Source organism: Mustela lutreola, chromosome 12 (genome assembly GCF_030435805.1).
Source record: "Mustela lutreola isolate mMusLut2 chromosome 12, mMusLut2.pri, whole genome shotgun sequence".
Taxonomy (NCBI): domain Eukaryota; kingdom Metazoa; phylum Chordata; class Mammalia; order Carnivora; family Mustelidae; genus Mustela; species Mustela lutreola.
Window position 1 is genome coordinate 93054541 of NC_081301.1, and position 24194 is coordinate 93078734.

The 24194-nt window shown below is 41.3% G+C and overlaps 1 protein-coding gene across 2 annotated transcripts in view; it reads right to left on the bottom strand.

The window, feature by feature from the left end:
• The window catches only part of LOC131812733 (histone-arginine methyltransferase CARM1-like), a 254032-nt gene that overhangs the window by 42465 nt on the left and 187373 nt on the right, over positions 1 to 24194 (bottom strand). For both annotated transcript variants that reach the window (XM_059142592.1, XM_059142591.1), the window contains exon 6: positions 2750 to 2927. In XM_059142592.1, the coding sequence (XP_058998575.1) occupies positions 2750 to 2927 (178 nt within the window). The remainder of the gene's footprint in view (positions 1 to 2749; positions 2928 to 24194) is intronic.

Here is a 24194-nt window from a genome sequence, read left to right on the forward strand (position 1 = left end):
ACAAAAGGTTTCATGAGAAAATTGAAAATCTCATGCACCCACTTTGCCACCTGGCTCAGCTCAGAACGATATGTACATTGTCACAATAACCTAAGCACTGATTACGGATTCGACCAAATGATGATCTCGGTCCATATTTCTTTATATTCAATTGGGTCCTGAAAGCCCTTGAAGTTAGAGATTTGGGCACATTTGCAGCAACATCATCTGATGGCAAAATCTGACCTGAACTGACACGAGTTTCTTTACAGTCTTTATTTATCCCCTTTGGTATCCATATTCATATGGTTTGTTGCAGAAATACGATGTGTTTCGTCACACGGTGGGGCCTCAGACTCCACTGCAGGCAGTAAGCAATCCGCAGCAGAGGAGTCTATCACCTTTCCCAAGTCCTTCAGATTCTCGATTCAGAAATCTACCTGGCCTCGAGGGTCTGGGAAAGGAACTGAAGACCTGCATGAATACATGGAGAAGACAGGGGCGGGGAACAAGAGCACCCCCAGCAGGGAAGAAAATGCTGTGCAGGAGAGCACACTTCTCAACCCGAGAGCAGTGAAAATAGCCGTATGACAATTTTGTATCAAAATATGCTGGTAAGTAAGGGGAAGAAGTCCCAAATGGAAGGGAGAGGGAAAGCCTTCAGGGAGGGTAGTAGTCTCAGGACAGGGAGAGCTGGGGCAAAACGGGGTTACTATTTTTCATTAGAAGTCTTTATGTCATTATTTGGTGTTGTAAATTACATCTTATTTTGGTGGAAAATAAAAATAACTAGAAAAAATAGGGACGCCTGGGTGGCTCAGTTGCTTGGGTGTCTGCCTTTGGCTCAGGTCATGATCTTGGGGTCCTGGGATCCAGCCCCTCTCTGTCTGTTGCTCCCCCGGCTTGTGCGCTTGCGCTCTCTCTCTCTCTCTCTCTCTCTGATAAATAAATAAATAAATAAAATCTTAAAAAAAAAAACTGGAAAAAATCAAGCCTCCTGCCCTCAGGAACACACGGGTTAAAAAGAAGATAGAATCAGTATTCATTTCTCCTTGTCTAAAGATACACAGCCCAGTAAAAGTTTCATACCTATTACAAATACTTGGGAGGGGAAGGAGAGGGAGATATTAAGCCTAGATACTCAGTTTGGAGGTGCCCCCACAGATGCACATGAATTAAGCATGTTCAGAATCTCACCAACAGCCAAGTACCTAGACATTTTGAAAAAAAAAAAATCCAGACAAAAATATAAAAATTCCTTCTGAGGGGCACTGAGTAGGAAATCCAACTGGTCCTTTATGATCTCACTTCCACAGTTCAATTTCATCGCATAAACACAAAGCTTCCGAGACCATCCTGGGCTGTTTCACCATCGGCATGCGAATGCAGTTTCTGACATTAAGTACATTTTGTCTATTTGTTTATTTTTGCATGAGGTTTTTTTCAAGAGTCCATCTCTGAACCCCTATATTCTGAAGCATGCAGGGAATTACGGATGAGCCTCAAGCTTTCCTTACCTGCCTGCACTGCTGTGCATATACTGCTTGACGTGCTGAATCAGAGCTGCCCTGGTGGTCACCGTTTTGTCCCCGCTGGCTACCAAGGCGGGGAGACACATCCTGGGTAAGGTGCCACAATTCTAACGGGAGCTGCCACTTTTAAAACTGACCAATTACTTTCTGTATTTTACTTGAAAAACCATTCTGTGAAAAGTGTCCCCTCTCCCTAGTAAGGGGTGGAAAAATAGTGTGTGTGCGCAGGAGTCAGGAGTGTGGGCTTCAGGGTCAGAGAGACCTGGGTTCAAATCCCTGCTCTGTCATTTACCAGAGGTGTGTCCCTGCTGAGTTGTTTTCTCCTGCTGTGCCTCAATTTTCCCTTTGTAAACTGGGGGTGGGAATGGTGCCTCCAGGGAAGTCAGGTGTCAGTCTTGGTACTGTTGATATTTGGGGCTGGAATACTCTTGGATGGGGTAGGGGTCTGTCTTGTACCCTGAAGGATGTTTATCAGCACACCTGGCTTTTTTCCCCCACTGGATGACAATATTACCCATCCTGCACTGTAACAACTCAAAATGTCTCCAGACGCCACCAAATGTCCCCTGTGGAAGGAATATAACATCACCAAGAACCTCAGGACTGACCTTCCAAATATATTAAAAACTTCCATCACTCACCCTTGGGAAGGTTTCCACAAATTAATGTACGCAGATTGCTTAGCACATGTAGATACTTGAAAAGCACAGAAAGAATACTGGATATGTACTGATGTATATGTGTATGTACTGATCATGTATATGTATATGTACTGATCAAGTACATGTACTGATCATAGGGAAAGGGAGACACGGTAGGAGAGGAATACGTCGGAAAGAATGAGCAGGTCTCAGAGAGTTTCTCTTGTTATAGAAAGCCAACACTTAAAGGGGCTTGAGGGATCACTTTTCTTAGAGATTATTTTTTAAATCCAGATGAGAAAACTTAAGTCAACAGGTCAAGTGGGAGGTGAAGTTCATTGAGGAAGACAGTGATAGAAACGGGACAGAAACACATAACTCTGAACTGGTCCTCTGTACCAAATTTAATACCAGGCAGTACACAACCCACATCTACAACTTCATGGCTGGAGACTAGCTCATCTCTTGTGAAAGATTAAGATGAGAAAATTTTTAAAAATGGTACAACAGAAATGCCCTGTCTTCCTTTCCATCCAAAATTAAATATGGGGAAAGGAGGAGGAAAAACTCTTCGGAATCAGGAATTGGCCAACTCACCATTGGCTTTCAGCCATTTTTTGGAATGAAGGTAACTCTCCAGCATCCTTTCATTGAAGAGCATGTATCCCATCGGTTCGGAAATGATCACATCCACAGCCTCAGGAAGAGAGATGTCTTCAATTTTCCCTGGCACAACAATGATCTTGTCGCAAAGGTGGTTATTTTTCACCAGCATCTGAAGAAGATAAAACAGGGGATCAGGACTGTCACACAGACTTCTTGGAAAAAAATCAGTTTTACAGACTGAGGGTTGACATAGTGATAGGGAGGAGAGGGAAGTGACATATCTATGTCTCTAAAATGCCTTAAAAAATAACCTGATTTTTCTTATTGTCCACATATTTCATGTTGACTACAGATAACTTAGTAGATACACATATGAAAGATATAAAAACATCCATAACTGTACCCCATACAAATAATAACTTTTGATACTTTGATGTCTACCCCTCCAGACTCTTTACACAAACACACACATGTGTGTGTGCATGTGTGTGTGCATATATATGTGCATGCAGTGCTGGGGAACTGTTTTTTAAATGAAAGCTGTCTGCTTATTTCTCATCATCCTACCTGGAATGAAGATGCCTAAAATCACTGGACAGTAATCGTGAAAAATTAATGATCCTGATCCTCATTAAATTATCCTTTGGTCTTTTGATTCCAAAAATAAATAATAGCATTTTCATTTCATTTTCTTTAGAAGTACATTTTACAGTTATGTACTCATTTTTCTTTGATGTCCTCTGCACTCTATTTAATAATTTTGAATTCCCTTAAAACTGGGACTTTGAAGAGATAAGTATTTATTGTATTTCTAATATATTTCTTCTTAATGCCAAATATGAGAAAGAGATTGCATTATTACATTTATGTCTTTCTACTGCCTGAAAAACATATTTCCTAATAAACCTCTTGAATGCACCAGCATAAATATACCCAGCACACTCTGTTTGAGCTGTGGCTCCCTGAGCCTCCTAGAGGTTTGCTCGTTGTATTTACACAAAGAGACCTTCCATTTTGCATTTTCATAACTCAATCCCTTTCTTCAACATAAACGCAGCACGCCACGCATTTGTCATGAATCAGTTGTATCTTTTCCATTTCTGATCACTTCTTCACAGAGCTAGGGTTCCTTTCACTTTGAGCCCCTCCTTCTAGGGTGCTCCTTACCAACCCATGCCCCACAAGCCTATTAAATGTCTTTTCTACTTATGCTTAAAAAAAAAAAAAAAACACATGAATCTCTGACCTAAGGAAAAACAATGGAAGAACAGTGTTTGAACATGTCATCCACTGTCAACCTTGACCCTTGCCCAAAGACTCCCAGAATTCTGCTCTATCATCTTCCCACTCAGGGAGGTCTAGTTCATGGGGCTGGTGGGGTTCGCCACTATGGAGACAAAGCCTAAAGGTTAAAGATTTTGGCGCCCTGCTCTTCTCTGCACATTCTGTTCTCAGGAGGATCCACTCATTGGCACATCTCTGCTGGGGCTCCAACGTGGATAGGTGCCCAACCACAGCCTTCTGTTCTCTGACTCACCTGAGCTCCTTTATCACCGAACTTTTCCACCACCACGCTTTTTCATCTCAATATCAACAAGCAAGGAGCCCACCTCAGCTTCTTCTAGAAAACTAACCATTCCCCTAGGCTTTCTTAAAACTTCTATACAATCTTTTATTTCCTTGAATTCCTTTTTGGTCATGAATATGATAATCGTCAATATCCTGGGGACAGAGTTGCTTCCCACAGAGAATTAGTGACTATGTTTTCTTCTTTCTACCTTCCATATGTCTCATTTCCACCTTCTCCTTTCTGCCTGCATCAACTTGTCCAGTTCTTAATAGCTTCCAATATGGAATTTAAAAATAACCCTTATATAATGAAAAGAATAATAGTAGTGCCTACTTCATAGACCTCGAGGAAAAAAAAAACAAGACGAAGCATATTAAGGACTATGTAAGTGTTAAAATTATTATTACTCTCTCTTATTTTTATTAAATAGTATCATTAACTAAAAAAGAGAAATGCAGATGAGCAAACACATGAAAATAAAGATCATTTATATTGCCCTATCCAGATGTAGGCAAAGCATATGGCCTAGTAGACATGCGAGTATATCTCTGTTTATAAAAACATTTGACAGCTTGAGATATTTGAGCTGGGGGTTCGGGCCACAGTAGATCCTGAGTAGCTCCATGGGAAAAAAGGACATTGGTATCTCAGTCCTGGCATACCTCTTAGGAAGTTCTGTAGTAAATATCATTCCATAAAGTTTTATACAACAAAATTTCTACCAGCTATATAGTATTTCATAAAAATATCTTGATTCATTTCATCAACACCATGTTACTGAACAATCTGGTTATATTAAATTTTTCATTATGACAATAGTGCATTGACAAACAATGTAGTTAAATATGGAAGCAGACTTTGCATTGTTTCCTTCAAATTTAAAGAAGATGGAAACTGGAAAGATTTCTTTTTTTTTTAATTTTTTATTTTTTCAGCATAACAGTATTCATTATTTTTTCACCACACTCAGTGCTCCATGCCATCCATGCCCTCTCCAATACCCACCACCTGGTTCCCCCAACCTCCCATCCCTGCCCCTTCAAAACTCTCAGATTGTTTTTCAGAGCCCATAGTCTCTCATGGTTCACCTCCCCTTCCAATTTCCTCCAACTCCCTTCTCCTCTCTAACTCCCCATGTCCTCCATGCTATTTGTTATGCTCCACAAATAAGTGAAACCATATGATAATTGACTCTCTCTGCTTGACTGATTTCACTCAGCATAATCTCTTCCAGTCCCGTCCATGTTGCGACAAAAGTTGGGTATTCATCCTTTCTGATGGAGGCATCATACTTCATAGTGTATATGGACCACATCTTCCGTATCCATTCGTCCATTGAAGGGCATCTTGGTTCTTTCCACAGTTTGGCGACCGTGGCCATTGCTGCTATAAACACTGGGGTACAGATGGAAAGATTTCTGATACACACTGCTCCACGGACTACCACAAAGAGATTCCATGTCTAGATTTTAAGCTCCTCCTAAATTCTGCTTGTGGGTTATGAGACTGTCTACTTGTTCGTGTATAAAACCACTCATCCAGTTGGACCAGAAAGCTGGAAGGGAGCTTTTCTAAGTTTTGATGGGGGGACCAATATGAAAGGACATCCAATTGAACATGGTATTACCCTATATCGCTAATTTACAGAAAATAATTCTAGGCTACTGAATCCTCAGGAACGTCAGAGATATAACAAGGCTTTGGAGAGAGGATTGTGTGAGTTGTCAGAAGGGCAATTTGAGATTCAAAGGAAAGAATTCTGAGCCTCATCATTTTCACTGGCAAAGAAGGAAATAGCATGTTTTTGGAAGTGGGCACAGAGGCCTGGTTGTAAACACTGCATCACATGACTTTACTGTGGGCCACGTTCAAAGAACACTAGATCAGGAATCTGAAGATAGGAATTCTAGTTCTGCCTTTACCACCAAAGAACTGGGTGACCTTGGGAAAGTCACTTAAACCCTATAAATTTTGGTCTCCCTCCTTGCAAAATGAAAGTTTAAAACTGGAGTTGCTCTCAGACTACTTCAAGTGCTCATATTTTATGAATGGAAGAAGCCAAATTTCCCCCCAAATATATTCCTGGAGTCCGTGAACACAGGAGCTTCATGATCAAATAATTTTGGAACTCCTCTATAATATATATCCCACTTACAAATTCAGAATCCATTAGCATATTAATTGCTTTGAAGAATTTTACAGAAAAGAAAACTGTTTGGCTTGGTTAAATCAAAGCCAAGCAGTCTTATCTGGTTGCTTTGCAGTTCTTTTTTCACTGAACATTAATTTATCTCCTGCAGATCAATCTTTGGGAAACAAGGAAAGGAGTTCATTTGATAATCCTAAATTTGAATATAATTCTTTGACAAAGATGTCTGAGAAACAGGACATATACTCAACAGATATTAGGTCTAAGCCATGAGAATAGCTAATTCTGAATATCAGATACTCTATTCTCTGAGGCAACATTGCTGCCTTCCTTCACTTTTGGCTACCAACATTCTCAGGACACAAAATTTTGTGCTAGCCTGCCATTTCATACACCATTCTTCCAAAACTGAAACTCAGTAGAACTATCCTTTCCGGTGGAAAAAATGAGCCTCTATATATCCCTCCACATGCTGAAAAAGGGTTGCTAACCAGAGGCAGGCTCTGTCATCCACCATGTTCACTGCTGTACAGATTCTCCCTGTGTGATCTAGTCCTTCTCTAAGAGTTCAGGAAAGAGGGAGTCTCCACTAACAGCTCGTCTCCTCGGACACCGTCAAGGTATAAGTAAACCCACATGTTGTTTTGCTCCTGTCTCCTTGGAATGACATTGGTTTCAAAACCTGTCAGCAGTTCTGTCACTTGTATTAGTTGCTTACGCTGTGCACACACACACACACACACACACACCATGCAGGCACACCCATGTGTGCGTGCACACACACACATGCTGCACACACATGCACACCCTTTGGTTGTGGCAGCAGAAGAATCCATCCCTTTAGTATCACTAGAACTTCCAGGATAGAGAGGGTAATAATTTCACTTGGTACCCTGCCATTCCTGTCTCACTTAGGGGGTTTTTCATTGAGTTACATGTATTAAATATGTGTTGCTTATTTGCCTGCTCAGTATGGAAGCTTACTTGGGCTTCAAAGCTAAACTATATGTGAGTATTTAATTATATTCTGCCTCAAAGAGGAGGGAAGAGCAAGTGTTTTGGAGGTGACAGTCTTGGGTGCTGGTGTTGGATTCTCCACCTGCTACCCGTATGACTGTGGCCAAGACACAAAATTTCTTCGAAGACCTTTTATTCACCTATAAAATGAGAATAATAATAATGGCACCAATCCCTTCAGTGTCATTTCAGGATCAAATCAAAGGAGAAAGTACAGGGAAATATATCAAAGAGAACACAGCTGAAATTCAACAAGAGTTTAAAGACAAGATGAGGGGTGCCTGGGTGTCTCAGTGGGTTAAGCCTCTGCTTTCAGCTCAGGTCATATCTCAGGGTCCTGGGATCAAGCCCCACATTGGGCTCTCTGCTCAGCAGGGGGCCTGTTTCCCCCTTCCCCTCTGCCTGTCTCTCTGCCTACTTGTGATCTCTCTCTCTATCAAATAAAATAAAATCTTAAGAAAGAAAGAAAGAAAGAAAGAAAGAAAGAAAGAAAGAAAGAAAGACAAGATAATAAGGCAGTAGAACTGAGGTTAAATAAGAGATTTTAGGTGCAATAAAATAAGTCAAGAAGTAAAGCGACACAATTATGGAATCACACATAACTAATGGGCAGGAAGAAAATACTTTGCATTCAAATTATTTATAACCATTTGGCATCAATAAAGCTGAAGAAGTGCTCATTCTGTAACTCAGAAACATCACCACCTACAAATATACACTCCAGAGGAATATTTGAACACATACACAAGATAAGTTATACTACATTTTTTATAATAATATTGGTAATTGTAAGATGAAAATTCACAATAAGCCAGAAGTAACTACCGACAGGAAAATGAATGAATAAATAGTGGCATGTTCATACTCGGAATACTATTCAACAGTGAGAAAGAACCAGAGGTCCATGTGTTCACATACGTACTTTCAAAACAAAATTTTATGGGGAAGAAAGCAGATTGCTGAAGAATATATAGTATGATTCCAGGATCTATAATGAACTCCTCAAACTCAACACACACAAAACAGACAATCATATCAAAAAATGGGCAGAAGATATGAACAGACACTTCTCCAATGAAGATATACAAATGGCTATCAGACACATGAAAAAATATTCATCATCACTAGCCATAAGGGAGATTCAAATTCAAACCACATTAAGATATCACCTTACACCAGTTAGAATGGCCAAAATTAACAAGACAAGAAACAACATGTGTTGGAGGGGATGTGGAGAAAGGGGAACCCTCTTACACTCTTGGTGGGAATGCAAGTTGGTGCAGCCTCTTTGGAGAACAGTGTGGAGATTCCTCAAGAAATTAAAAATAGAACTTCCCTATGACCCTGCCATTGCACTACTGGGAATTTACCCCAAAGATACAGATGTCGTGAAAAGAAGGGCCATCTGTACCCCAATGTTCATAGCAGCAGTGGCCATGGTCGCCAGACTGTGGAAAGAACCAAGATGCCCTTCAACGGACAAATGGATACGGAAGATGTGGTCCATATACACTATGAAGTATGATGCCTCCATCAGAAAGGATGAATACCCAACTTTTGTCGCAACATGGACGGGACTGGAAGAGATTATGCTGAATGAAATAAGTCAAGCAGAGAGAGTCAATTATCATATGGTTTCACTTATTTGTGGAGCATGACAAATAGCATGGAGGACATGGGGAGTTAGAGAAGAGAAGGGAGTTGGGGGAAATTGGAAGGGGAGGTGAACCATGAGAGACTATGGACTCTGAAAAACAATCTGAGGGGTCGGAAGTGGCGGGGGGTGGGAGGTTGGAGTAGCAGGTGGTGGGTATTATAGAGGGCACGGATTGCATGGAGCACTGGGTGTGGTGAAAAAATAATGAATACTGTTATGCTGAAAATTAAAAAAAGTCAAATGTACTAAGAAATAAACTGTATTGATTAGGGATACTAAATTATATTTTTAAACTTTTCTATGCTAACCACAAAATTAAGATGTTGGTAACTTCTGAGAGTGAAGGGAGGGCATGGAAGAGGGAAGAGGCAAGTAGGAATTTTATATTGATCTAGTTCTTCCTCTGGGTTGTGGGGATACACGGGCTCATTTGGTTAGTACTCTTCACACCTCACGTTTGCACTGACCTCTTCTTTTGTATGCATGAAGGATTTAAAAACAGTAAGTTTTAAGTTATGCTAATAATAGAGAAGTTTGACATAGTCATAATGAATGCAGATTAAGTAAGGCAAACCGATTTCTGCGATCAGAAAGAAACCAATAGACATGGAAGACAGATGAAAACAAAGCAGCAATAAAGGAAATTATGCCTCAGAAGTATAGGAAAATAGAATGCAAAAAAAAAAAAAAATCACTGAAAAAAAATCTCCCTGAAATGAAAGCCAATTCTGCTAACAGGAAAAATACACAGTGATCACAGGAAAATTTCATACAGTAATAGTAACATGGAAACACATTCTGCTCAAGATCTTGGATTTCAAGAAAAAAGAATGAATTCCATGGGCACTCATGCAGAAAAATAAGTCATCTTAAAAATGAAAGACAATCAAGCTTGCATTAGAGTCTTCTCTAGTCACACGCATTTTAAAGAAATTTTTATAAAATTCAGAAGAAAAAATATATGACCAGAAGAAGATTAAATCCAGAGAAAGTGCTAGTCGCATTTCCAACAGGAAAAAAAATCAGGGTATAAAGCACACATAAGCCCTTCTTCAAAAAATGGTTCATCAGAAAGAAAAAAAGAAATTACCATAATTGAGAGATGACTTAAATAAACAAAAGGGAAAATGAACTTTTGGGACTTCATCAAAATAAAAACCTTCTGCACAGCAAAGGTAATAGTCAACAAAACAAAGAGGCATCCTATGAAATGGGAGAAGATTTTTGCAAATGACACTGCAGATAAAGAACTTCTCCCATCCAAGTACTAACTTCTCAAGCTCAAGACCCAAAAAACAATTAATCAAGTAAAAAAAAAAATGGGCAGAAGACATGAACAGACATTTCCCCAAAGAAGACATACAAATGGCTAACAGACAGATGAAAAAATGTTCATCATCATTAGCCATCAGGGAGATTCAAATCAAAACCGCACTGAAATACCACCTTACACCAGTTAGAATCGCCAAAATTAAAAAAGCAAGAAACAACAGATGTTGGAGACGATGTGGAGAAAGGGGAACCCTCTTATACTGTTGGTGGGAATGCAAGTTGGTACAGCCACTTTGGGAAACAGTGTGGAGGTTCCTCAAAAAGTTAAAAATACAGTTACCCTATGACCCAGTAATTACACTACTGGTATTTACCCCAAAGATACAGATGTAGTGAAAAGAAGGGCCACATGCATCCCAAAGTTCATAGCAGCAATGGCCACAATAGTCAAACTGTAAAAAAGTCAACAGATGACTGGATAAAGAAGATGTGGTCCAAAAACACAATGGAATATTATTCAGCCATCAGAAAGGATGAATATTCTGCTTCTTTATCAACATGGATGGGCCTGGAGGACATTATGCTGAGTCAAATAAGTCAAGCAGAGAAAGTCAATTATCATATGGTTTCACTTATTTGTGGAGCATAAGGAATAGCATGGAGAAGGAAGGGAAAAAATGAAGATGGGGAGATCAGAGAGGGAGATGAATCATGAGAGACTGTGGTCACCAGGAAACAAACAGGCTTTTAGAGGTGAGGGGGGCGGAGGGTTGGGTTAGCCTAGTGACAGTTATTAAGGAGTGCACATATTACATATACCACTGGATGTTACATGCACACAATGAATCTTGTAACATTACATCAAAAATTAATGACATACTCTATGGTGACTAACGTAACATAATAAAAAAAATTAAAGAAAAGAATAAAAAGCCTTCTGCAGAAAAAAAAAAAAAAGAATTCAGTCAGAAGAAGCTAAGAAGATGCCTGGTTAGAAATGAGTCCATTTAATTATGGAACAAATACTAAAAAATTACATAAATTTGGGTGATATTTCAGTGAGAATTACATTACACCTTGACAATATAAAAACAAAATGTAACTAACAAAAGAGGAGGAAGAATATGAGGGTGTCAATGACTTCATTTTTTTGTAATTTTTTTCACAAGAAGTAACTACTATCATGAGGTTAAAAAAGAACTGTTCTAATTTCTTAATGTTTCCCATAACTTTAAAGGAATCCATTAGGAAGTAATTTCTTTTTGGTTGAAGAAACATTTACTTAAAGGTAAGTAATTCCTCTTCTTTTATTTCAGTTTCTTTTCCTTCTGTTAAATTTAATAAACTTGGATTAAACCAAATACTTTTTATTTAAATTCTACAGATCAAATTATCTGTTTTCTTAGCAGTATTTCTCTCAGTCATTCTTCTCTTTGTATATTCTCAGAGAAAAACATGTGGAATGCTGTTCACCTAATATAAATGATAATTATTATGGGTGCTTAAAATTCTCTTCTTTGTTAAGTTTCCGGAATTGCTTAATTCTTTGTGATAAAATACTATTTTTATAAAAACAGCAAAGTGATTTTTCTGCAAAGTGTTAGTAAAATGAGGGATCTAAGCAAATGTGTTTCTTTTTAAAAAAAATTATTTATTTATTTATTTATTTTAGAGAGAGAGCGAGCATGAGAGCAAGAGAGCATGAGCAGGGGGAGAAGCATAGGGAGAGAATCTCAGACAGACTCCGCGCTCAGTGTGGAGCCCAAAACAGGGCTCCATCCCACAACCCTGAGCTCATGACCTGGGCTGAAACCAAAAGTCAGACACTTAACGGACGAAGCCACCCAGGTGCCCCTTAAGCAAATCTACTTCTGAGATTCCACAGAAATACGGGAGATGATGTAAATCAGAAAGAAATCTTAACTGCATATACATTTTTAAAAAGCTGGCAGGGGAGGAGAAAGTTTGAGGGAATTCTAGAAGACAGAAAGCACGTTGGAGTGGACTGAATTTGGGGGAAATGGAACACATTATTCTACAGCCCTAAATATCAGAGCTAAGTAAGGTTTTCTCTAAGGGAGGCTGAAAGAAAAATTTGAATCCGCGAATGCCAAGAGCAGCAGCAGCCCACATGGCATCAAGTGGGCTGGTCCACTACTCTTCCTTGCATCTTAAGTATATGGTCTCTGTGCGGCTGACATCACTGGGTTTCACCCACAGCTAAGGTTCTGATTACTGCTTCTTATGCTGTATCTTCGTAGAGACCCTAGTGTGGATATTGAGGCCAGAAAGAGAAACAGAGTCAAGTTTGGGGTAACTCTGTATTCTAATTTCAGACTCTGAGGGGAGAACACTGAAGCAGCACCCTCCTAAAGTTCTGAAGTCGCACACCTGAGAATAAAGCTCTTACTCTGAGACTAGTACAGGTCCCTAGGCTACCATTGAGATCCACATCCACATATTCATCCAAGGAGACTAGCCTGTCAACATCTCTTCCCATCAAGCAAAGGCTTTTGTCTGCTCTCCTTCTTAAGAGAGAGGACTGTTGGGAACACAGACTCATACTAATGATCTGGACTCTACCGCCTATTCCCTCATTCATCACCTAAGAACCAGTGAACAAGGATTTCTAGATGCTGGAGGAAAATAAGTATCATGAAAGAGAAAGTTGGAGATTAACAAGTAGAAGGAATGACTCCAAGAAGAAAGAAGATAACTTTTTTTTTTAATTGATAACTTTAGAGAGAGGAAAGGTTTTATAGCCATGAAATAAGAACAGGCTGCTATAAAATTAAGAATATGATGGCTAGAAAATAATTTAACTGGTGAGTCAACAAAGCTTAAGATCAAGATTGTGATCTGTGAGATAAATTTTGAGGAAATCTGAGAATGTAGCACAAACCCAAAGAGATTGAAGCCATACAAGGATGGTCAACTTGATATGGATATAATAGCCAAGTAAATAGAAAATTAAAAAAACCCAGAACCTAAGAAAGATATTAGTCTTCATATTTAAAGAGCCTACTGTGAAGCAGAGTGGATAGTTTAAAAATTAGTCTGTGAATGGGAGAAGGTATTTGCAAATGATATCTCTGATAAGGGGTTAGTATCCAAAACATATAAAGAACTTACACAACTCAACAGCAAAAAAACAAATAATCCAATTAAAACATGGGAAGTAGACGTGAACAGACAGTTCTCTAAAGAAGACATCCAGATGGCCAACAAACATGTGAAAAGTTGCCCAGCATTCACTAATCATCAGGGAACTACAAATCAAAACCACGATGAGATACCACCCCACACCTGTCAGAATGGCTAAAATCAAAAACTCAAGAAACAACAAGTGTTGGCAAAGATGTGGAGAAAAGGGAACCCTCATGCAGTGGTGGTGGGAATGTGAACTGGTACAGCCACTGTGGAAAACAAAACAGAACAAACCTAGGATCCAGTGATCACACTACTGGGTATTTACCCAAAGAATATGAAAACACTAATTTGAAAAGTGATAAGCACCCCTATGTTTATTCCTGCATTATTTACAATAGCCAAGATATGGAAGCAGCCCACATATCCATCGGTAGATGAAGAGATGGTGTGTTGTATGTACACACATACACACAATGGAGTATTGCTCAGCCATAAAGAGAATGAAATCTTGCCATTTGCAACAATATGGATGCATCTAGAGGACTTAATGCTAAGTTAAATAAGTCAGAGAAAGACAAATACCGTAAGACTTTATTTATATGTGGAATTCAAGAAACAAAACAAATGAACAAAGGAAAAAAAGACAAACTGAAAACAGACTCTTAACTATTAAGAACAGATTTTTTTTTTTTAGACAGGAGGTAAAAGGGGGTTCATGAAATAGATGACGGGGGTAAAGAGGACCCTGACCATGATGCGTGCGCCCTGAGGAATGGGCAGAAGTGCTGACTCCCTACAGGATACAACTGAAACTAATGTAACACTGTATGCTAATGATAATGGGATTTTTTAAAAAGCTAATGTACATCAAGATACATCACAGAAAAATTTGATAGGCCTAGGAGTAAGAGAAAGAGCCCCAAACTTTCTAAGTTAAAAAAAATCACCTCCAATGAGCAGGGATCATACTGATACCAGAATTCTTATCAGCAACATAAGACATTAGCAGATAATAAAGCAAGTTCTGAAGGAAAGTGGCTTTTTGAGCTTAGAATTTTATACTTAACCCCAAATCGAAAAAGTGTGATGGAACAGAAAACATTTTCAAACACAAAAAGCCTCAAAGTTTGAAAATTATCACAAATGAAAGAAAAAAAGGGATCAGTGAAGAGGAAAAAATATAAGACAAAGGATAATAGAGAGTGAAAAAAGTATAAATTAGAGGAAGGAAGAAATCTGAACAGAAATAAAAAAATGTATTTCATACATAGGATATTCTTCTCACAGAAGCAAGAGTTCAGTGATAACAGGATTACATTTTCTTTTCTTTGGTTCCAACAAAACTATTCGGTTCCATAGTGAAAGACGTGCATATGATCATTTTAGTTAATATGCTTTTCTGGAGGTTTAATATTTTCAGAAGAACCTACAACATTAAAGACTCAGTGAAGTAGTCCAAATCTTGATAATCTAGAAATAATATGCTAAAGAAAATTGGGAGTTTCCCTAGAAGAGGAAATTGCCTTTTCAATTATACTACAAGTCAACAGTATCTCCAGAGTAGATAATTTAGGAAAGAGAAGTATGATATAACTTTATGATATGAAGCTATCAGTTAAAGAACTAAAAACAAACAAACAAAACAAAACAAGACAAAAAACCCCAATCCCTGGGTGGCTCAGCTGATCAAGAGACTGCCTTCAGCTCAAGTCATGATCCCCGAGGTGCTGGGATTGAGTCCCGCTTTGGGCCGCCTGCTCCATGGGCAGTCTGCTTCTCCCTCTGGTCTTCTCTCCTCTCATGCTGTCTCTTACTCTCTCTCTCTCTCTCTCTCTCTCTCTCTCAAATAAATAAAATAAAATAAACCTAAACCCAGAAACTCAGAGTAGTTAACACCGAGAAATATGAGTGGGCATGAGTGGGGTTGATGGGAGAGGGTTACTTTTTTTAAAGACCCTCCTTTGATTCCCCTTCCTCATGCATAGGTATTATTTTAAATTTAAAAAAAAAAAAAAAGTCAGTGAGCAGTTGTTCAAACAGCAGGATACTTAATTAATCTTTCTCTTATTCTCTCCTTTCAGATCCCATTCCTTAATGGGCAGTTCTGAACATCTGTTGGAACATTTAATAAAGCAACATAAACCTTACTGTTAAAAAATTGCATGACTTTGGTTTACTTAAACAGAATACTTGACCTAACATTCTTGGCCAGCTACCAGTTCTGACTCCATCATTTTGTGTATCAGGACACGGAGTCGTAGGGTGGTCCGTGGTCAACCCAAGGACACATCACAAGGGACCAACAGACTTGGAAGAAGGCCGTTGTATTTATCAGTGTGTTTAAAGGGGGTAGTTCATGCCTCTTCTCAGAGACAACAGCATTGTGGCTGGGCTCCTCTTTCGGAAGGGCCTGAAGAGGACGTGCGCGTGGTAGCTGCCTCTCCCTTTATCCCTTTCCCTCCCTCGGTGCACACCTGCCTTCTGCCTGATCAAGGCACACGCTGAGCTCTGCCTAAGACCCCTCTTGGATCACTGGTGCCTAATTAACAGCATGCAGAGAGCAGCGCCCTCTTCACCCTGCTGCCAAGGAAGAGTAAATGGGCCCCGGGAGGAAGGAGCCAGAGATGGGGGGTGCAAAAGTCCTCTGCAAAGGAGAAGTAGTTGGCAGGAAAATTAGGACAAGAGTAAGAAAGGCAGAGAATGGCCAGGAAGGGAGAAAGATGCCAAAGGAAGGAGAGAGAGGGGGGGGCAAAGAAAGGGACTTTTTTCTCTGTTTCTCCTTCAGATGAGTCTGAGGCGTCCGGGACCATCTCGGAATGGAGCGAGCGTTTACACAGCCCCATGTAACTGCAGAACCTGTATGGTGACAGAAGTCACATGAGGTTTTTACAAGGGGAATGGTGCCAATCCTGTAGTTTAGATGCCAGTTAAACAACAAAAAAAAGCCACCTTGGCAATTTTAGTGCTCTTCGTGGTTTCCCTCTGATGTTGTTCGAGAATGTTCGATAACCAGGGAAGAAGAACATCACGGAGGCCGCCAGTCTGTCTGGGCTTGGGAAGGATGCTCCAACCAAATTAGAAGGAAGCACTAAAACGTGTCTACAGAAGCAATTCAGGACTGTGGTGTACGTGCTGGGGGGAGCGGTGCACCTTTGTCCTTCCTGCTGGCGCCCATCTCCCTCCACCGGAAGGTAACTTAGACACGACACCTGCTGTAAACATCTGGAAGTGGGTGTCGTGTCTACTTTACTCACCCAATGAGGATCTGGTGCATAGAAGGTATCCAGAAAGCACTGGCTGATTACCTCACCAAAGGTGATACGGCAGCCTTGGCTTTAATTTTTCATCTCAAGTGATCGCCACACACTAGGACAGCTCAGAAAGCAGAGATCGGTTTTCGCCCTTCCCGATCCCTGATCGCGGGTAAATGGACGGTCCATGGGCAAAAGGGATTTGGGTGATATTCTTTATGCCTCTCTAAATGCTGGCACCTCTAGCAACAGGAGAGGGTAATTTGGGCATGTCAGGAGATTTTTTTTCAAATTAGGACACTTTAAAATGATCCAAAATGTTACAGAGTGCCCTGTCTAGCGTACCTTCCTTGCAGACAATGTTTGCCTTTCAGTGTCTTAGAGTTTTTCGCAACTCTGGTAAGTAAAACTAATTCCTTCATCCTCAGAAACAGAAAGGAGCTGTGTCTGGTGGAATATAGTTGGTCACCGCCCTGTGGACAGAGGGGTCCGTCTGCTGATCCTTTCCAGCATTCCTCACCACCTATATGCATATGGTTCTATGAATTCCCTGCTGGACAGGCTTAACAACTTACTAGCTTCCCCATTCATAAGCTAAGTCAAATACTGGACACACGGTCATTCAGTATTTGTAGAAAAGTCATACAAACTTAAAAAAAAAGGATCTTGGTTGAGCATCTGACTCAATTTCAGCTCAGATCATGATCTCAGGGTCATGGGATCGGCCCCCTGTTGGGTTCTGCACTCAGGGGGAATCGGCTACAGAGTCTCTCTCTCCTTTTACCCTTCCCTTCCCATGTTCTCTCTCTCGCTCCCTCTCTTAAAGTAAATAAATCTTTTAAAAAATTAAGAATTTAAAAATCATCTTATTTTAATTACCATTTTCCACTTCAGTTCTGGGACATTATTTATTTTGTCCCCTAATCCTGACATTCTTCCTCCTCCATCTTCTTTCTCTTCTGATGGCGTAGAGTGCAGTAGTTAAGAGACAACAGACCTGAGTTTAAGTCTCTACTTACTTACTTTCTAGCAATCTCCATCAGATTAATTGTGAGTCCCAGTTTCCATATATGTAGAAGAGGGATAACATTAGCACTGGCTTCAGAAGTTGCCCTAAGACTTAAAAACTAATGTCTAATTTTGGCCATTCTAACTGGTGTAAGGTGAAAATTAGCAAGACAGGAAACAACAAGTGTTGGAAGGGATGTGGAGAAAGGGGAACCCTCTTACACTGTTGGTGGAAATGCAAGTTGGTGCAGCCACTTTGGAGAACAGTGTGGAGATTCCTTAAGAAATTAAAAATAGAACTTCCCTATAACCCTGCCATTGCACTCCTGGGTATTTACCCCAAAGATACAGATGTCGTGAAAAGAAGGGCCATATGTACCCCAATGTTTATAGCAGCAATGGCCACAGCTGCCAAACTGTGGAAAGAACCAAGATGCCCTTCAACGGACGAATGGATAAGGAAGATGTGGTCCATATACACTATGGAGTATGATGCCTCCATCAGAAAGGATGAATCCCCAACTTTTGTAGCAACATAGACGGGACTGGAAGAGATTATGCTGAGTGAAATAAGTCAAGCACAGAGAGTCAATTATCATATGGTTTCACTTATTTGTGGAGCATAACAAATAGCATGGAGGACATGGGGACTTAGAGAGGAGAAGGGATTTGGGGGAAATTGTAAGGGGAGGTGAACCATGAGAGGCTATGGACTCTGAAAAACAACCTGAGGGGTTTGAAGCGGCGGGAAGGTGGGAGGTTGGGGGTATCAGGTGGTGGGTATTAGAGAGGGCACGGATTGCATGGAGCACTGGGTGTGGTGCAAAAACACAGAATACTGTTATGCTGAAAATTTTTTTAAAAATGTAAAAAAAATTTAAATAAACTGGGTATTTACCTTCAAAATACAGGTGTAGTGAAAAGAAGGGCCATTTGTACCCCAATGTTCATAGCAGCAATGGCCTCAATGGCCAAACTGTGGAAGAAGCCAAGATGCCCCTCAACAGACTAATGGATAATGATGATGTGGTCCATATACACTATGGAGTATTATGCCTCCATCAGAAAGGGTGAATACCCAACTTTTGTATCAACATGGACGGGACTGAAAGAGATTATGCTGAGTGAAATAAGCCAAGCAGAGAGAGTCAATTGTCATATGGCTTCACTTACTTGTGGAACATAAGGAATAACATGGAGGACATTAGAAGAAGGAAAGGAAAAGTGAATTGGGGGAAATCAGAGGTGAGGGCAGAACCATGAGAGACATGGACTCTGAGAAACAAACTGAGGGTTTTGGAGGGGAGGGAGATGGGGGATTGGGGGAAGCTGGTGTTAGGTACTAAGGAGGGCACGTATTGCATGGAGCACTGGGTTTGGTACATAAACAATGAATTTTGGAACACTGAAAAAATAAAATTAAATTTAAAAAATTTTAAATTGAAAAATTAATAAAAATCTCCACATAAATATAATGTCATTACAAAAACAAACAAACAAACAAACAAACAAAAACTAATGTCTTGTTTGGCAAATAGCAAGTGCACAAGGGATGCTCATTTATTATTCCTTCTTTTCCTGTGCTGGGTGAGCCAACGGCTCTTAGAAATGGGAGTGTGGATGGAGACAGTTAATCAGGTCCCCAGCTGTAATTCCTTGACTAGAGGTTTCACTACCTACTATTCCCCTAGAAAGGCCCAAGTTAAGTTACATTCGTGTGGCAACTGCTAGTCGCCTCTCCAGCACCTGTTTTCGCTCTGTATCTAGCAGGATGCGTATATCACCAGAGGCAAGGACGCATGAACTACGGTGCTCAGTGAGGCGTGCTTGGCTCACGGACTCAGATCTGGCCGAGGAGACATAAACATCAATTGTTGAGAGGTCCTTCCAGGAAGTTTCCCTAGAAGGGGAAAGACATTTTTGATCCCTGCCTTTATTCACCTTATGACCAAGACACGGATTTGTTGGCTGAAGCTGCAGAAGTCATGCTGACATTGAAGTGACTTTGAAGTCTGGAGCCACATGCCAGACGAGTCTAGCTGAAAGACGCCGGGAGCCTGGGGCGCTACAGATCGCGGGGGGCTGCAACCTTGCCTTAGGCTCCCCCACATCATGCTCTCTTCACATGGGATTAAAAAAAAAATCTTGTGTGTGTAATCCGATGTTAGGCTGGGTTTTGTGTTATATGGAGATGAACCAGCGGATAAATGCTGGAGGTCTTGTTCAGACCAAGGGGCCTCGCAACCCTGATAATCTGAGCAGAACCACAGGGTTTAAAGTCTCAGATCAATGTTTACCCCTTGGCTTCCTACAGTCAGGCTACTTGCGGGCTCCAGGGGAGCACACAGCAGTGGAGAGCTGAGAGGGAAGAGTGGAGACACTGCTCCCGCCACCGACCCCTCCTCTTACGCAAATGCGTCAGTTCCCCACTCGGCAATTTTTACCCCATCTGTGAGCAGTCTTCAGGGTGTCGAGGTCTGTGGCCTCCAGAATAATTATGAGCTTTAGAAGAATGCTAAATATTAGGATGTTAATAAAAGCTAACTTTTCATTGGCTTCCGCTGTGCAAACCTATCAACAGTATACAGTACATGATAATATAACTATAATTTTAGTTAGGGTGTGTGATTATATATTTATATAATTTTATTTTAGTGGCTTTGCTTTTGGTAAATCAACTTATCATAGTGGGTCTTTACCTCCCACAGAGTGTGTTTTATTTATTATCACGTGTCTGTTCCACAGCTGTGACAGAGACATTAGTAGTTCTACTCTACAGATAAGAAAAAGCGAAATTCAAATTGATTTAAATCTACTAAGAGTACTCTGCTTTAAAAAAAAAAAAAAAAGATTTATTTATTTTAGAGAGAGAGAGTGCAAGTGAGCAAGCAATTGTGGGGGTGGGGCAGAGGGAGAGGAAGAGAGAGAATCTCAAGTAGACCAACACAGGCTTGATCCCATGACCCAGAGATCAGGACTGGAGCCAAAACCCAAGAGTTGGATGCTTAACCCACTGAGTCACGCAGGGACCCTGAGTATTCTGCTTTTTTATAGCAACTGGTCATGAAAGAAATTGTTTTGTTTTGTTTTTCTAATTTTATTATGTTAGTCGCCATACAGTACATCATTAATTTTTAGCACAGTGTTCCATGACTCACTGTTTACATACAACACCCAGTGCTCCGTGCAGTACGTGCCCTCCTTAACACCCGTCGCTGGGCTCACCCATTCCCCACTCTGAGACCCTCTGAAACCCTCGGTTTGTTTCCCTGAGTACATAGTCTCCCAATTCTTGACTTAAGTTTTTAGCAGCAATGCCTGAGTCCACGGAGATGTTATAAAAAGAATACGAGCAAACTAGTTATAGGCCACAGCAAAGTGGGGAGCTTGGCTGAAAAAAAAATCTCCATGGCTATAAAATAATTCAGACCAAACTACATTTTGACAATTTAAGTAGGAAAGGATAAAGGTTATTTGGATTTTATTTTCCACCAAATGTTACGTGGGCATAAAAACTGTCTCGGGTTTTACTAAACTTCCCAAGTTTCATCTTTGCAAGTGCCTCCTCCTTAAAGGTGAAGTTCAGGTAATCAGCCTGGCCTCGGCTTGAAGAGCCACCAGTGACAGGCGAGGAGAGGCCCGACGGGCAGCCTGCTCCACAGAGCTCTGGGGAGGCCGCAGGTGAGCGTGTGGAGCCGCTCATTTGTACGGAGGACCGAGGAAATGCGCAGGTCACAGAAACGTAGCCCAGGCATTCCGAAATTCCTTTTCTCTAGGTCTTTCCTACCTAGGAATAAGAGCACCCAGTCTAAGAAGGCTGGTCATGGAAAAACAAAAAACAAAAAACCACATTTCTGAAAGGTCAAACAAACAGTGTTAGGAATCACTGGGGATATTCGTGACAACAGAACCGAACACAGAGCTAAAGAAAACCATGACATTACATGGAACTCTATTACGAAATGAACGTAATTAAGGATTTCTAGGATAAACACATTGGGGGCTCTACTAAGAAACTAGGGCTGAATAAAAGCACACTTATTCCACTCTTTAAAAACAGTCACAGACTCTTAGAATCTGGATCTCAATCAGCATGTATCTCCCTTTTCTCTGTCTCCTTGTTACAGGGATTATTCAGTCAAGACTAGAGGTTTCAGAACTTCTTCCAAATCCCATTCCTTCCTGCTTCAGATAATATCCAGTCACGATTTGGGCGCACTGACCCAGATCACTCAATACTTACAAAGCATCTTTCTTCCAAGACAGTTCCAAACCACACATTGCCTCAGTTAAGCGTGCCAGAGGAAATCTCATCCCCGGCCAGTTGAAGCCTTAACCGATTCATTACTCCTCCAAGTGTTCCAGCAAGCTCTTTCAGCAAGTGACCTGCCAATTTATTCCTGGAAGACCCTTCATCTGTTTCTGTCCGTTATCAAGGACTTCAGTCCTCTACTAAGAAGCCCCGAGTTAAAGGTGAGGTCCAGGAATGATTTTTACTCTTTGTATTTCATTCTCTCAATTTCAATGTTATGCCCAAGATTTCACGAACATGCTGTGACGTAATAAGAAATACACATCTTTGGTCTCTAACCCCCACAGTTCCTGATGCAGAAATCCTAAATCCCTTGGAATTTCCTGGGCGGCGGGGGGCAGCAGTGATAGGAGAATCCTCTGTTCTAGTGACAAGAGTCTTGGTGGGCTCCTGGTTAGCTTCAGGATGGGGGCTGGTCATCGAGAACTAGAAAGAAGCTTGGGATTTTCAGCCCCAGCCTTCATCCTTGTAGAGGGAGGAGCTGGAGACGGAATTAAGAAACAGTCAAGCCTACAGGATGAAGTCGCCGTAAGAAATTCCCACACTGCAGGGTTTGGGGAGCTTCTGCACTGGTGACTGCATCCACATGCTAGGAAGGTAGTGCGTCCCAAATTCTCAGGGGCAGATGCTCCCAAAGCTTGGGACCCTCCCTTTGGCTGTTCATTTGTGTTCTTTATAATGTCTATTACGACAAGCTGATAAATGTAAGTAGATGTTTCCCTAAGTTTTTGAACTGCTCTAGCGAAATATCAAAATGGAGTGAGTCTGTGGGCACCTCTGACTTAGGAGCCAGTATGGGCACAATATGGTACCCAGGGGACGCGTCCCTCACAAATGGTGTCTGAAGTGAGAGCAGTCTTCTGGGTCTGAGCTCTTCAACCTCTGGAACTGACACAGGTTCCAAGTAGCTGGTGTCAGAATTAAGTTCTATGACCAGAGAGTTGGAAAACTGGGTGGTATACAGAACAACCCCCCCACATCTGGTGTCTGAAATACTGTGAGTTAGAAAAAGTTCTCCTTTCACACGCATGCACGGTGGCGATGGAGAGTCTTCAACTTACAGGTAGAGACACTCTTGCTGAGGCACTCACATAACTCCTCAGTATTAAGAAATAGAGTTGACTTCATGTGTCCCTTGTTTCTCTTCTCTCCCTCTCTCTCTTTTTATTTTTTAAGAAGATTTTATTTATTTGATAGAGAGAGAGACAGTGAGAGAGGGAACACAAGTGGGGCGGTGGGAGAGGGAGAAGCAGGCTTCCCGCCAAGCAGGAAGCCCAAAGCAGGGCTCGATTCCAGGACCCTGGGATATTGACCTGAGACAAAGGCAGATGTTTAACAACTGAGCCCCCCAGGCGCCCGTGTCCTTTGTTTCCTATAATTACTTGTAAGACAGGCTCAGGGGCTCATTTAAGGCCTGAGCTCAGTTTGAGGCAATTTAGAAAATACAGGTTATTTTCAGGTTCCTGGACCCAGTTCTGATGTGTGTGTGCAAGGGCTTCCCACCCAGCACGGAGTGATTCTCCAGGGAGACTGAGAACTCACCTCAGTCCTGACGGCACTCGGAGCCAGCATCAGACTGCACAGGGTAAGTAAGGGTTCAGTCCTACAAAGCCGCCACGCTCCCTTCAGATGCCGACGGCAAGGCCGGGTTGTGACCGGCGCCCCTGACGGAGTGATTATGGGTCAGACGTTCCCTCAGCTGCCTCCTCTGTTTGCTTAATTGCTTGGAGCTCCCAGCACCCAGGGAAACATTTCACTTACGAGGCCGGTATATTATAAACGACGATGACTCGGGAACAGTCAGCTGGAACAGAGGCACAAGGCAGGGTCTGGGGAAGGGGTGCAGGCCTTCTGTGCTCTCTCCAGCCGCACCTGCTGTCTCCAATCTCCCTGCGGCCACCAGCCCAGAAGCTCTAACCTAACCCCTTTGGGTTTTTATGGAGGCTTCACTACATAGGCAGGGCTGATTAAACCTTCAGGCATTGGCAACTGAAGTCCATCTCCAGCCCCTCACCTCTCCGCCAAGGTAGGGGGGGGGGACCGAAATTTC